We start from the raw sequence: 13,410 nt of genomic DNA on the forward strand, positions 1-13,410 counted from the left end.
ATTGGACTATGATGTGGCACTACACTGTAAATGAAGTCCTAAAATCATTACCTGTTAATTTATTACTAGACATAGCCCATGTGTCTAGGTAAACTTTAGGTGTGTTCTTCTCTTGTTTCACAGAGATAATTAAGGCAAAGAAATATTGCTGCATTCATGGAATCACACAGACAAGTTGATTCAGCCATGTGACTGAAGAGACCATGAAACATCAATATTGCAAATACATGCCAGAACATGCACCCATGGGTGTTGGTGACATAATAATTTACATATCACTAAAAGTTTTATCCTTAAGATCTAGTTTGATACTCTACACAAAAAGGAAAAGAAGAAAAAAAGATAGATTTCAGCCAAGTATGCTGTCAGATGCTCCAGCACCTGCTGACTGCAAATGTCAATTTTTGACGCTTCGTTTTGGTACAGGAAGCACATATTACTTTTTTCTTAAGGCAAAGGCTTAATTTTTAAGTCATATTTCCAGGATGAGAGAAGAAGAAATACATGTTTGTGTCCTTCACCTTTGGGGTTTCCCCTGCCCCTGTGATACTGATTTAAAACGGGGAAGTGAATCCAAGTGTTCCCCACTGAGACGATGCAAGGTGTTTAAAAGAAAACCAAACACAGACACAAACAGCACGAGTGCACTTACACATGAAAATACCATAGCCCCATAGAAGCTCCTGCTCTTTACACACCACCCTCTTTGCAAGGGGCCTAAGTGTTTCTCAAGTCTGAAGAAGCAACTCTACAACAGGACCCACACCAGCGAGTGGTCGACCTGTGAAAGACCTGAACATCAAAGTGTTGGAGCAGATGTATCAAGGCAATCTTGAGCAGAACAAAATTTCAGCAAGATTATAATCTTTTAAAAGGGTACGTTAAAGCTATACCAGTCTCCGGGGACTACAGATGCTAGGGCAGGGAACAGAGTGTGAACTCCTCTGTCAAACTGGTGAGGTTTATTTGACATGCTGAAGCCAGATGTGTGAGAGCTTAATTCCATTCTGTACCCAAGATGTGAAACTGGTGCCCCAGGCAGGGCTACAGAGTATCGGGTGCCTGCGGAAACCAAGCAGAACGTACAAAGGCCAAGAATCATCTGCTCCCATCCTTACCTAATTGTGGGAAAACGGTCTGTATTTTACTCGCTTTAGAAGTTATTTCATGCCAAATAACTCCAAGCCTATCTCTGCTAACATGCTAGAGGGAGAAAGCATATGCATTGCTGTATGTCTTGTAAAGGAGTCTATTGCACAGCGATTTTTCAAACTGTGTAACAGTACAAAGGCAAGCAGAGTGCAAATTGACCTTAAAAAGCAGCGAAATCTTCCTTCTCGGTTTTAATTGCCCTTGTACTCAAGCACAAGCTACTTCATGATGCAAATTTATCCTTCGAAGTGGTGACTGTAAACAGATGTTCTTTTGGCAGTCCCTAATTACTGTCTAACTGAGGTATTCTGGACTGATAAATGCATCATATGAACACGCTCAGCACAGTACCTAAAAGCATTCTTTGTTTTAGCTAGCAAAGAAATCGGAAGGCGCTTTACCAGGATGCAGACTTTATCATTACATGCCAGACAGTCAGTCGAGCACAACTTCCACATGCTTTTACAGATTTTATGCAAGGATATGATGCTACTGAGTTGTACACCAAATTCTCTGAAAAGTTTCAGTGCTTCATATATACGTTTGTTTTGCACAGAAGGAAAACATATAGACAGGAGGCTTGTATGCAGTATGCAAGTTTTTAGTCACCAGCTAGCAACATCCTTAAAGCTGAAAATCTGTCTTGCTACTGCGGAGCAGATCATGACAATCCATGAAGACAGACATGGAACTAATGGAAAGGGATTCATTGCTAATGAAGGAAAAGAAACGACCATGATTAGCTCAAAACCTGTGAACTAAGTTAAGCTGTAGCTTAAGAAAAGCTCAGCTTCCATGGACCTCAACAAAAGCTGTACCGTCAGGGATCATACAGAGCTTGGACTGTAGTCTGACATTCACAGTAAACCCTAAGTTAAAATATAAAAAGAAATCTGAGAAAAAACTTGTGAAGTGAAAACTGAGTATCTGCATCTGTAACCTATGACTATGCCCTACACCATATTTGCTCACCTCTGGTTAGAATAATAAATTAAAAAACAAACAAACAAACAACAAAAAAAAAAAAAAAAAAAACCAGCCTTGCTACATTCTTTAAAAAACACGCCACAAAGACATATATAAATGTCCAGAGATGCTGCAATTACTTTTCCAGTAGACATCCCGGCACCAAGCTGTTCCATGCCTTTCCTGGAAAGGGCCCCAACGTCTTTGTTGCTTTAAAAGCTGCCTATGCTGAAAGCAAGTACTGCTGATTCCCAAACCAGTTGCAGCTGAGCCACAGCCACTTGTCCTTTCTTGAAGAAAGATTCCTAAATTTAAAAATTTAAATTCATGTTTTTATTAGCTGGAAGAGAGGTATGGTAAGTAAGATTCCCGAGTTAAATCTGAACTGGTTTAGTTCTACTTTTCTTTTTAAGTAATTCAATGAACATGACAACTTTCCAGATGGGAAGTCAGAAACGGATTCTCTCTCTAAGATTACGTGCAATACCAGTAACGGGAATCCTCCATTATCAGTAAGCTCTTACATTCAGAAGTCAACACTACCTCTGCCCCTTTCGACCTCCTACTCCAGACTTTCTCTTTTGTAGTGGCATAATGCTGTGAAGTGCTTCAGAAGACAGAGGTATTGAAAAAGACATTTATGGGGTAGAGCAAGTAGTGTGAAGACTAATTTTCATCCTGAAAGTGAAACTCGTCAACCCGTGAGTCACTTGGCTGGGGTTCTTCAAGCAGTTTCCCTTCTACCTGCATTATCCTGAACACACAATAGTGCAGGGTAAAACCGGCCTTTTGTTTCCCGCAGTCCTTGTCAGTTATCCTGAAAAGCTTTCTGACACATCCACAAATGGAACAGACAGTAGCATCTTCATTCCTATTCAAAGCCACACTGCCTGTAATATCACAACAAAACAATAAATCGAAGGTGTGGTTACAGAGTTGGGAAATACAGAAAATTTTTGTGCTAACAGTACCATCTGCTGGATTTGGAGCTCTCTAGCTAGACACGTCAACATTGACAGAAGTCAGTAAGACGCAGTTTGATACCGTTCTTGCACAAACGACACCATAACTAAACCATTACAAATCAATAAATAACAAATTGCCAAACCTTCCAGCCAGCTGCCAAAAACCTGCAGAGAGGTCACTGACATTTTCAGTATGTATTTCTTGCTAAAGCAGACACTCAAAACTCAGTACACGCAATTTGTCACATATCAAAAAATCAAAAAATTCAAACTGCTCAGCCTAGCAGCCCCACTTAAAGGCAAAGTGCTACTACTATTAATGTCAGTGTTAAGTGTGTGTGTGTGGTTTGTTTTTAAAGTTTATTACATAACTAATGTGTTATTCCACTACAGTATTATTTGGCAGGCTGTGGGGAAGTGGACAAAAAGAGTCCCAGAGCACTAAATCAACCAAACCAAAACTCCCTATCACCTGTTACTGTTGAGCTACCAGGCACTAATACCTCTCATCTCACAGCATCAGGAAATACTTGGCATGCAATTAATCAAACAGTACTGCAACCCATAATGGTGAAGAGCACACTTCGTTCTGTCAAGCGATCACTGCTGCGTTTGAGAAGATGAGCTTAACCCCAAAGCTGAGAGGGATGCGCTGCACTATTCACACCCAGCACAGGGAGTAAGTTCCCAGGAGAATGAAAAGCAGAGACCAAGCAGGAAAGGTTAGACGGCTCTTCAGAACAGAGATGGGTAACTGCCGCTACATGTGTTCAGATGCTCATCCCGAGGCAACACAGATTCATTGAGCCCAAAACCACGGGACAGATGTGTTTTACTAGCGGTATCACTACAGGCCAGAGAGCTATCAATCCTCACCCGGCTCTCAGAACACAGCGAGGCTAACTCCTTGCTCATACAGAGCCCAAATTACGCCCAAAATCTGAAGTTACATCTAATTTCCAAGCTATCGCTGGTTGTCAGCGTATCTGAACACACTACCTTGGGAAATTCATTTCAAACTACACACCCCCAGAATCTCTTCAAGCTCGTTCCAGGAAATCTCAACAAGAACCTTTTGTTAAAGGACCACAATTTAAGTGACCTAACTGAAAGCTTATCCCTAAAACTACAGCAGTGAAAACATCAGCCTTGAAAACCCTCAGTAGAAACCTACAAACCCTTTGTTATAGAACAAGAAGTTGTTACCCTGTTGCAGGCTACTCCTCCATGAACAACTTTACCTACTTTATGAAGGCACCTCAAAAGAACCAAAATTTTGCTTGAACCACCCACCTTTTCAGTTACCTGTCTCACCAGCTCATACTGCCAGAAAGCTGGGCTCTCTTTCTCTGTGCAGTTCTGTTCAAGCGTGCTTCAATTTTCCTCTAACTATTTTAGATGCAGCAAAACGTATTTCAGACGCCCTCCGGGATTATCATCTGTTGGATCAAACAGGGGCCGGCAACCAGCCAGGAACGCCTCAGTTCCAACCTGAAGCTTGACAAACACTAACCCACACAACCATAAAACAATAGCATCTTGATACTTAAAAAATCAATCATTAAAAAAATATATATCTTTCATTATAAAGCAGAAAGTCAAACCTTAAACACACCACACAGCAGGGAAGCTGCAGCTCCTGGGACAACACAACCCAGCCCAGCTGCTCTGCTAGAGCTTTGGTGTGCTCCTGGAGACCACCCCAGCCCCACCAGCATGAGATGGGCCACAGGTGTGCTCCCACCGGCCCCCTCCCACCACCCCAGCATGCTCCCATTGCTCCCACCACTCCCCTCCCACAGCCCCAGCACACTCCCACTCTCCCCCTCCCACAGCCCCAGCACTTTCCCACTGCTTCCACACACCCCCTCCCACAGCCCCAGCCCCCCGCCACTGCCCCCCAGCCCCCCTCCCACAGCCCCAGCACGCCCCCACTGCCCCCCAGCCCCCCTCCCACAGCCCCCGCACGCTCCCATAGCTCCCACCCCAACTGCTGATGGCCAGTTCAGAAAGCCCAGGTTGCTGTGCTGTGCTTTATGTGAAGCGCTGGTTTCAGCGAGGCTGTAACCCTCTCTGAGGGCTAATTAAGGTGCACGGAACAAGCAGAAGTACTTAAATTGGTACTTTACAATAACAGACAGCATCACAGGCTCGTGGGATAAATCACAGGACAAGAACATTGGTGCAAAAAGATGTATTTGTGTTCGAAATCACAGAGGCAGAAAAGAAGCTGGGTAAACATTGCAGTGTTTATGAGGAATAGGAATTTTACTCTCCACATAATCCTTGGGGATGGGCGTGTAGGCCAGCACTCATACTCCGGGAATGCCATTCAATAGGGTAATGCTGGGGTCTGCTGGCAATAACTAGAAGAAAAGGTGGCAAATTTTTAAGAAAGAGCTGTAACAGAAAAGCCAGAAAAGAGGGAAAGATTGTCGGTTTCCTCTTTTTACTGAGTTAACCAGCGAAGGCCAGCGAGGGAAGAAATCCTTGCAGGGCCGCTCCTGCTTGTGAGGCACAGCAAAGCATTCCCACAAGGACGGAACAGCACCCGCACTGAACGGTTAACGCACCGAGGCCGAGGGGCTTGCGAAATGACACGAGCATTTAAAAATATTAAGCCGGGGGATAATCACATCCACCTCGGGCTGAACATCGGTGATCAGCCCAGACAGCCGGGTGGTGCCTGCCTCGGCTGGGCGGCGGGCCGGCCCTGAGGCGGGGAGTGCCCGGGGTCGTCCCCTGGGGCTCGGGCCCTGCCACGGCATCGGCGGCGCCTCAGCCCCCGCGGGCACCGAACCGCCCGGGGGGCGCCACCGCCCCAGGCCCGGCAGCGCGGCCCCGCCGCCCGCCCCTCAACGCAGCCGAGGGCAGCACCGGAGCGGGCGGCTCGCTGCCGGGACTGCCCCGGCCAGTGCAGACCCCACTGCCGCCCCCCGTGCCCCGCAGAACGGGGCCAGCCCGGTTCGCCCGCCGGGGCAGCCAGCGCCGCCCTCCCCGCACCGCCCGCCAGCCCCGCGCCGGCCCTGCCCGCCCCCCGCCGGCCCCATGACGGGGCGGGCCCTGCCCGAGCGCGGCGCCGCCGCCTGGTCGCTCGCCGCCGCCTCCCCCGCGCTGGCCGGCGCTGCCGGCGGTGGGGCCCGCCATGGGGCTGTGCCTGCCCTGCATGGGGGGCGCCGTCAAGGACGTGGTGGAGACGCCCGACCCGGTGAGTGCGGCGCCGCGGGCCGTTTCCCTCCCGCCGGGCTGCGACGCCCAGCGGCGCCGACCCTCGCTGCCGGGGCGGGGGAAGGGAGCGGGCCGCTTCCCGCAACATGGAGGCCGGGTCGTAGGGCCGCGGGGAGAGGCCTCGGGGCTGCCGGACCCGAGGCCGCGGCCGTGCGGGGGGAAGCCCGGCCCTGGGGGGCCTCGGCGGCGGGGAGCGTCATGGCCGCCCGCAGCCGCGGCCTGTGCGCTTGGGGGGCCGGGGGGGGCAACGCGCGGAGGGGGTGCACCCCACAGCGGAGCGCTGGGGACCCGCGGCCGAACCGGACACCGGGACAGCTGCGCTTTAACCGGCCCGGGGGGGTGGCCCTGGGCCGGCGGCGCCCCCGGCCTGAGGGACCCGGGCGGGAGCGAGGGGCAGCGCCCCCTCCCCAGCCCCAGGAGCCGTCGCGGCCCTCGGGGGCGGCCCGAGCGCTGTGGGGCGATGGCGGGTGGCGGGGCTGGGCCGGGCCTTACCGAGGTTCCCCCGCCGCCCCCCGGCCGGCTGGCAGCCCTCTGCCCCCCGCCGGCCGCCCCCGGCCCTCCCTGGCGCGGCCTGGCAGGGCGATGCGCCCTGAGGTCGGGCCGGCATCTCCTGGCAGCCCGCGGGACACACCTGAGGTGGGCTGGGGGCTTCCAGAGGAGTGCCGGCTTGTCCGGGTATAGAATGTCACTGTCTTTCGCCTTTTGTGTAGGAAATAAAGAGGAGACAGCTGGCAGAAGCTGCTGAAAAGAGGCAGATGGAGGTAATGTGATAAAACTATTTATTCAAAGTAATTTAGGTAAGCAGTTTATGGGTAAAATAGCAAGGGCTTCTGTGGGAACACTGGATAGCAGGCTCAGGATTGTGGGAAGTCATTAAATATTTTCATAGTAGTATTAATGTTTTACCTTCTTAACACTTACTACAGATACATATTTATGGACCAGTTTCACAAGCAGGTGCTCAAAGACCACTGCAAGATAAGTGAGCCTGTTTGGATGGGAGAAGTTTTGCAGGAGTTGAAAAAACAACCTAAGAATTGAAAGAGCAAGTTCATTTTTTTCCCTCATGATAGGACCTGAAAACAAGAGGGTGAGAAAAATTTCAACCCGGAGTTGCCAAACAATTGTGGTGGCAATTTCAAGCGGTACAGTGCTTGTAGTTCCCTTACAAACACAGGTTCTGGGCTCTTGCAAGTTGAGTTCATCAGTGTGGCAACAGCTGAACATGTTTCTCACTAAACTCTAGCAAGGAGGGGTTATTAACTTATTGTTGTATCTTTTTAAGGTTGCTAAGCTCTAACTACTTAAGTATCCTTAAATCTAGAAGCAGTAGGATGCAGATGTTCTAGCAGGATGTGGAAGTAGAACTGTTTCTTCCTTCCCACAGCTCTCAAAAAGGCTGATAACATACACCATGCAAAATCTACAATAAGTAACACGTGTGTCTTAGACACTACAGCTGAACTATGAAGAGAAAGGAATGTGTTATTTGTATGACTGTTAGTGTCGTTACATGTGGAATTAAAAATTGACCATTATTGATGAGGAGCATGTTGACCTGATTTTAAGAGAGTTCGGTGAATAATTGAAGCAACAGCTGACTGATGCTTCAGTGTCCTTCTTTAAAACTTCTTGATTTTGTGTCAGACTACATACTAAAAGCAATTCATATGTAATCTTAAAAAGGGTTTTTTTAAGTTTAACTTAACTATACATTTGAGAAGGATGTAAAAGGGCGGGGGGGGGTGGGGTGTCCCCATCTAGCTCTTAAATTGCTAAAAAACTTTTTCCTGGGAGGAAAGAGAAATGAAGCAACTTGGCTTATGGATGGCTTTGAAGTTTTGGGATAGCCATTAGGCTGCTATAGAAAAATGGAAATATCACTCACTTACATTTTGTTTTCTTACAAGAAAGAGATAAAACAGCTCTACCAGGATTTGTCAGGACTATCTTAAGAGCATTTTAGCCTCTGAATGTCAGGTAATGGAGGTGTCTTGCAGGCAGCCTAATCCAGTTTCCCCCTCGTGAGGGACAAGGGATCAGATCAGATGTCCTTCTCTGCTTAGTGTTTTCCTGTACATGCTTAACTGCTCATTGTTCAGCCTGAGGTGGTGTGACGTGTTCTTCCTTTTGGGGTGTTGTAGAGACAGTCTGGGTACCTAACTCACTTGGAAGGCTGGTTGCCTAAAAGCTAGAACTCACAGCGTCTGAGTTGGTAACATGTGCCTTAGTAGCCCGTTGAGATTTGAGCTTGTCGTCAGGGCCTTGAATTTCAGGTGAGAACATTGCTTTTTTCCCTTGGTAGATTTTAACATCTCTTAGGCTGTAGCATCATAACCCTAAACTTAGCTAACGATCAGGTTTAAAACATCTTCTTTTTAGATTTAGAGTGTTCACTGTAGTTCTGTTATTCCTGCCATCTAGGCTAGGTCCTTATTAAACCATCCCCATGAGGATGTGAAGCAGGTAGTTGTCAACAGGTTTCTCATCTGTGTACAGCTGCTATCTGCATGTCCTATGGAGTTCGAAGGGTAGTCTGTCTCACAGGTTGTTTCTCACAGATGGCAGTTTAGAAATGGATTTCTTAGGGCCTGGGCTAGCACTACAAACACAACCTTTTTCCTCCCCTGCTTGTAAATTGCCCATCGATTTCTGTAGCGGCTATACAGAGCTTGTGACCTTCTCTGTCTGCTTATTGAGTTTTGGAATAGAAGCTGTCATTATGATTTCCATCATCTCAATTTTATCTCTAAGTAGCCTTCTAATAAAAAGAGATGGAAGAAGTGAATGAGTGATGAAACAACTAAAGCTCTTGCAAGTTCCGTCTGCCCAAGTCACCTCTCCCCAGTTAATTCCGTTTGTGAGGGCAAGAATAGGCCCTGACAGAGAGAAACACAGGCTAAAAATTTACGGGACTTTGGGCAAGGGAGGTTCTGGTCCTGCATCTTAAGAAGCAAAGCAGGTACATGTAATTGCATTAAATACATTCACCTGGATGTGATAACATAAAACAGAACCACTCTCATATACCTATGGGATCAAGAGCTCAGAGTATGCGGAAGTGTCCCAGAATGTCTGCATTTATGTAATAGTAGCATTGATCAACATTTCAGTCTTTTCACACAAACCAGAGTCCATAAAACTGCATTGTCAAGAGTTGCAGTTTGGTTTCTATCAAAAGAAAAATGGCTAACTAGTCTTACCTAAATGTGTTTTCTCCCAGGCTTCCTCTCGAGGTATTAAGAACGCTTACTCTGTAGAGCAAAAGAAAAAGAAACAGGAAGAAATGGAAAAAAGAATTGCGGCTTCGGGTTCTGGAGGAGAAGGAGGACTGAGAGTAAGCTTAAAAAAAGAACATGATGCAATTGTCCATATATTCGCTGAGAAAATCCTGTTTTGTTGTTGTTTACAAGATTGAATAACTTGAGGAAGAACCAAGAGGAAGGGAAATGGAATAGAAATGGAAGCAAGTGTCATTATTGCGCACAGTGTTCTAAGTGAGACTTCATTTCTGGGACACACAACGACGGCAGAGAGCTTTTCTTTTTCCTTCCCCCCAACTCTTTTTCCCCAGTTTCTGCACCTACGATGCGTCAGTTTTACAGTACTTGCAGCACTGGGGATCTCCTCACTGACTTGACCTGTACCACTGCCCCTTTTCAGTCCTGGTTGAGATGGTCTCTCTTCCCTCAGAGTTTATAGAAAATGGTTGAACTAAGTAGGGTAATAGCTTTGGGTTTCATTATCTATCTCTTTACAGAAGAAATACGCAGCATTTGCGTAGATAGTGATGAACTTGACTGCTGCTACTGCTTTTGTAATGTAAACTTTGTCTTAGAAGGCCAGGCAGAGATGTAACTAAGAATGAGAATCTCTCCAAGGCAAATAATGCATCAATTATTCAAACACAGACTTCCTAAGCCTGCAGCTCTTCCTCTCATTGCTCTAGATGACTCAGGGGACTGGAGTTTGTATGAGCTGCTGCTGGTGGGCTTCATGTCCCTCACCTGCTGGATATAAAAGGTGTTAGAATGGGGAATTTACTTTATTTAGACAATCTTGTGGTGGTTGGGTTTTGTTGTTGTTGTTGGGAGGCACTAGATTTTTTCCTTTCCCCTATTCATACAAGCCTGTGGTATGTTTTGTTTTCTTCTTCAGTGGCAGGTTGGATAATGAAGTACAACTGCCCACAAGAAGGTTGATGTTTACTGCCAATAACTTGCCAGTTTCTGCGGCTGAGTGGCACTTACTCATCATGTGGCTTTGCTGTTTGCATATGAAGACTCAGCAGTACTTTGCCATCGTCAGAGAACAGACGTGGAAACGTACACTAAGAAACTTAAGAACTAACTCTGAACCCTAGGTTTTGGCCAATTTTTTTGTTTGTTTTATGTGCATGTTTGATTCTTTCTCTGTCACGGGAGGGAGATGGGTTTTCTTACATGAAAGCAGCCTCCTTACCTGCAGTCTGACAGTAGGCGTATGATGTCTGGTCAGTTGATGTATGTATGTCTGTGTGACTGGTTTAAGCGCAGCTCAGGTGCCCATGTGTTGGTTTTGACGCTTACTTCAAGCTCTACAATTAAACTTTTCTCTTAAGTCCTCATGTAGAAAATTGTTCGTAAATATATATATTTGAATATGTCAGTGACAGTATTTCTCTTGGGTTTCCTAATGACTTGTCAACTGCTTAGGGATTTAGTGCCTTTTTCATGAAAGAAAGTGGATTCATGGTGGTTCCTTACAAATGGAAGCATTTTGTGTCACCAGTTAAAAAAACAGAAACCTTTATAAACCCTGTATGCCTATAGCAAGAAAGTTGTTTTATTATGAGTCTAATAACTGTTCTCCTTGTTTTCTGATGTGGATTTATTTCGAGTTTAAATATTTATAATGAATACTGCAAGTTAAACATTAAATTATAAATATTGTTACTAGTTGTTCTCCTTTATTACCACAAGAGGGCAATGCTGCACTTCTCAGGATTTTGAAAAGCAAAAGGCTTACACTGTGTCTTGTCTTGGACAGTTTGTTTCCTAAACTTGCTGTACGTTATAGATGGGTTTCTTACGGGGTGGTAACGCTTGCTCAGTGCCAAAAGCTCTGTCACTTTTATTCTGTATTCAGCAATGTCTGTAGTCCCTTTGCCAAAGGTGAAGCTGCCTTTGATTATTTAGAGCTATTTAAACTGTGGTGTTAAAACCAGGCTTTTGAGCTAGTGGTCCCCAGCCACTGCTTTGATAGAGGAGGGAAGTCTGTTGCAGCATGATCAATATTAAGAATCTAGCTCTTATTTTCCCTAGAGACCAGTAGGCTTGTCCTTAGTATCTTACTGACCCCATTTTTGACCTGGTTTAGGCTATAGAGGAGTGCTTTTTCTTCCCTCCCCCCCCCCCTCCCTTGAACTAAGTGTTTCTTCTTTTACCTCCCCCAGTAGTGTCTCATGCTGTCTTAGGAGTGCAGTCCCAACAGGTGACTTTCCTGGCTTAGCCTGAAGAATTAAGAAGGGAGACTTTTTCAATATTAATGTAATGGTGTCTGGGCTAGAAAGCTGTGTCCTTGGCAGATGGGTACCTTCAGTTTCCTTTGCTGGCAATTGCTCTCTTCCTTGTATTAACTGGTAATAGTGATTTTTGGCTTTTTTTTAAACTCTAATGAAAATGCATTGAGTTATAATAAAATACACTGAACCGTAATTTGAAATGTGAATTTCAGTCTTAGATCTGTCACAGTGGGTGTCCTACAAAGACACTTAAGCCACACTTAAGCTTAGTTGGTTGCTTGGAATGTTTCAGACTTAATACATTCTTCTCTTCATTCTTGATCACACCGCTCCCCACAAACCCTAAGGGGAGGAAAATAACCCTCAGTCTGTTTTCCTCCAAGCCCCTGTAGGAAGGAGCTCGCACGCTGACCGAACAGGAGTCTGTGCTTGCATTAGTATCATGAAGACTTTCATATAAAGCCACTGAAATAACCTAATGAAACAACCCACAGTTCCCATCAGCAATCCAACGCTGCCAACAGCATGAAGCAGCCATACTGCTGCTCTGCCCATCCTTGCTAGGCGGCCCAAGGCAAGCCTGTTCTGCTCCAGGCAATGTCTGTCACCAGTAAGGACGCTCAGCATTCAAGTAGAGGATTACCACCCTGTCCCCAACATGCATGCTGCTCTTTATCCAGCTCTTGGTCCTGCTAAGAGAGCTGGCTTGCCTGTGGCTGCCTGCCCGGCAGCTGTGCTGGAAGGCCCGAGTTGCCCCAGGTCAAGGGTGCCTGTCAGTGAAGAGACGATCCTTGCAATTGAGAACTACCATGGAAGAAAACACTGCACTCCCTCACCATCCTTTAAGTAAAAACTAGGTACGTCTGCCCTTTAAGTAAAAACTAGACATGTCTGTGCTGTTTAAAAGTCCCCCCTGTGAACACCAATTTTATTCCTACAGCCAAGACACATCAGAGGATAGGGGAGTGTACAGTTCCAGATTACAGATCACCAACTAGTAAAGCTATTTTTAAAGAGGTTTCTCTACCATACCCCTGTTCAGATGGCCAGTCTGAACAAAATCTAGGAAGTTACTTCGGTAAATAAAGACACTTCTTGTTGTTTTAAGTTTCTTGGTAACATAAATTTCAGTTGAGAAAGCAAGCAGATGATAGTGCAGTTGGGCAGCATACAACTGATAGCTACCTGAAGTGTCCCGTTAAATGACACGGCTCAGAGCTCCATAGGTGAGAGCTGCTCTATCCTTGTAGAAAGAGACACCTCTCTCTTTCTTACCACTTAGTGCTGCACTACATAAATACGAAACATAATAGGAATTCTGTCCTTACTTCCCCTAATCCTAGATGTTTACTTCCCCTTAGAGCCTGTTAAAACACATCCATTCACAGCCCTACGAGTACACCTTTTTTTCTCCACCTTCTGAAAGTTTTCTTATAGCTCACTTGAAAAACTGGCAGTTGGGATCAGGGCTTACGAGCTGCAATGAAAGGGCTGACTCGGTGACCGCGATAGCATAATCTTCCTCGAGGCAACCGAAAACGAAACCATCTGCTATCGCCTGTTGCTAAAGTATGTGGGTTACGCCAGGGAGGGAGT

General features: G+C 46.3%; 1 protein-coding gene across 1 annotated transcript; it reads left to right on the top strand.

The window, feature by feature from the left end:
• Window positions 1-6,130: 6,130 nt before the first annotated feature.
• SVIP (small VCP interacting protein) lies at window positions 6,131-11,668 on the top strand. Its single transcript, XM_055814501.1, has 4 exons — window positions 6,131-6,291; window positions 7,022-7,072; window positions 9,535-9,648; window positions 10,470-11,668. The coding sequence occupies exons 1-4, from the start codon at window positions 6,229-6,231 to the stop codon at window positions 10,482-10,484; spliced, it is 243 nt and encodes an 80-aa protein (XP_055670476.1). The 5' UTR covers window positions 6,131-6,228; the 3' UTR covers window positions 10,485-11,668.
• Window positions 11,669-13,410: the final 1,742 nt, after the last annotated feature.

The sequence above is a fragment of the Falco peregrinus genome, chromosome 9 (genome assembly GCF_023634155.1).
Source record: "Falco peregrinus isolate bFalPer1 chromosome 9, bFalPer1.pri, whole genome shotgun sequence".
NCBI classification, from domain to species: Eukaryota; Metazoa; Chordata; class Aves; order Falconiformes; family Falconidae; genus Falco; species Falco peregrinus.

What these genes read in the sequence shown, in the direction of transcription:
- SVIP (XM_055814501.1), top strand. Translation starts at nt 6,229, where the DNA reads ATGGGGCTGTGCCTGCCCTGCATGGGGGGCGCCGTCAAGGACGTGGTG. An exon ending in TGGTGGAGACGCCCGACCCG is followed by an intron (nt 6,292 to 7,021) that starts GTGAGTGCGGCG and finishes CCTTTTGTGTAG; the next exon opens with GAAATAAAGAGGAGACAGCT. An exon ending in CTGAAAAGAGGCAGATGGAG is followed by an intron (nt 7,073 to 9,534) that starts GTAATGTGATAA and finishes GTTTTCTCCCAG; the next exon opens with GCTTCCTCTCGAGGTATTAA.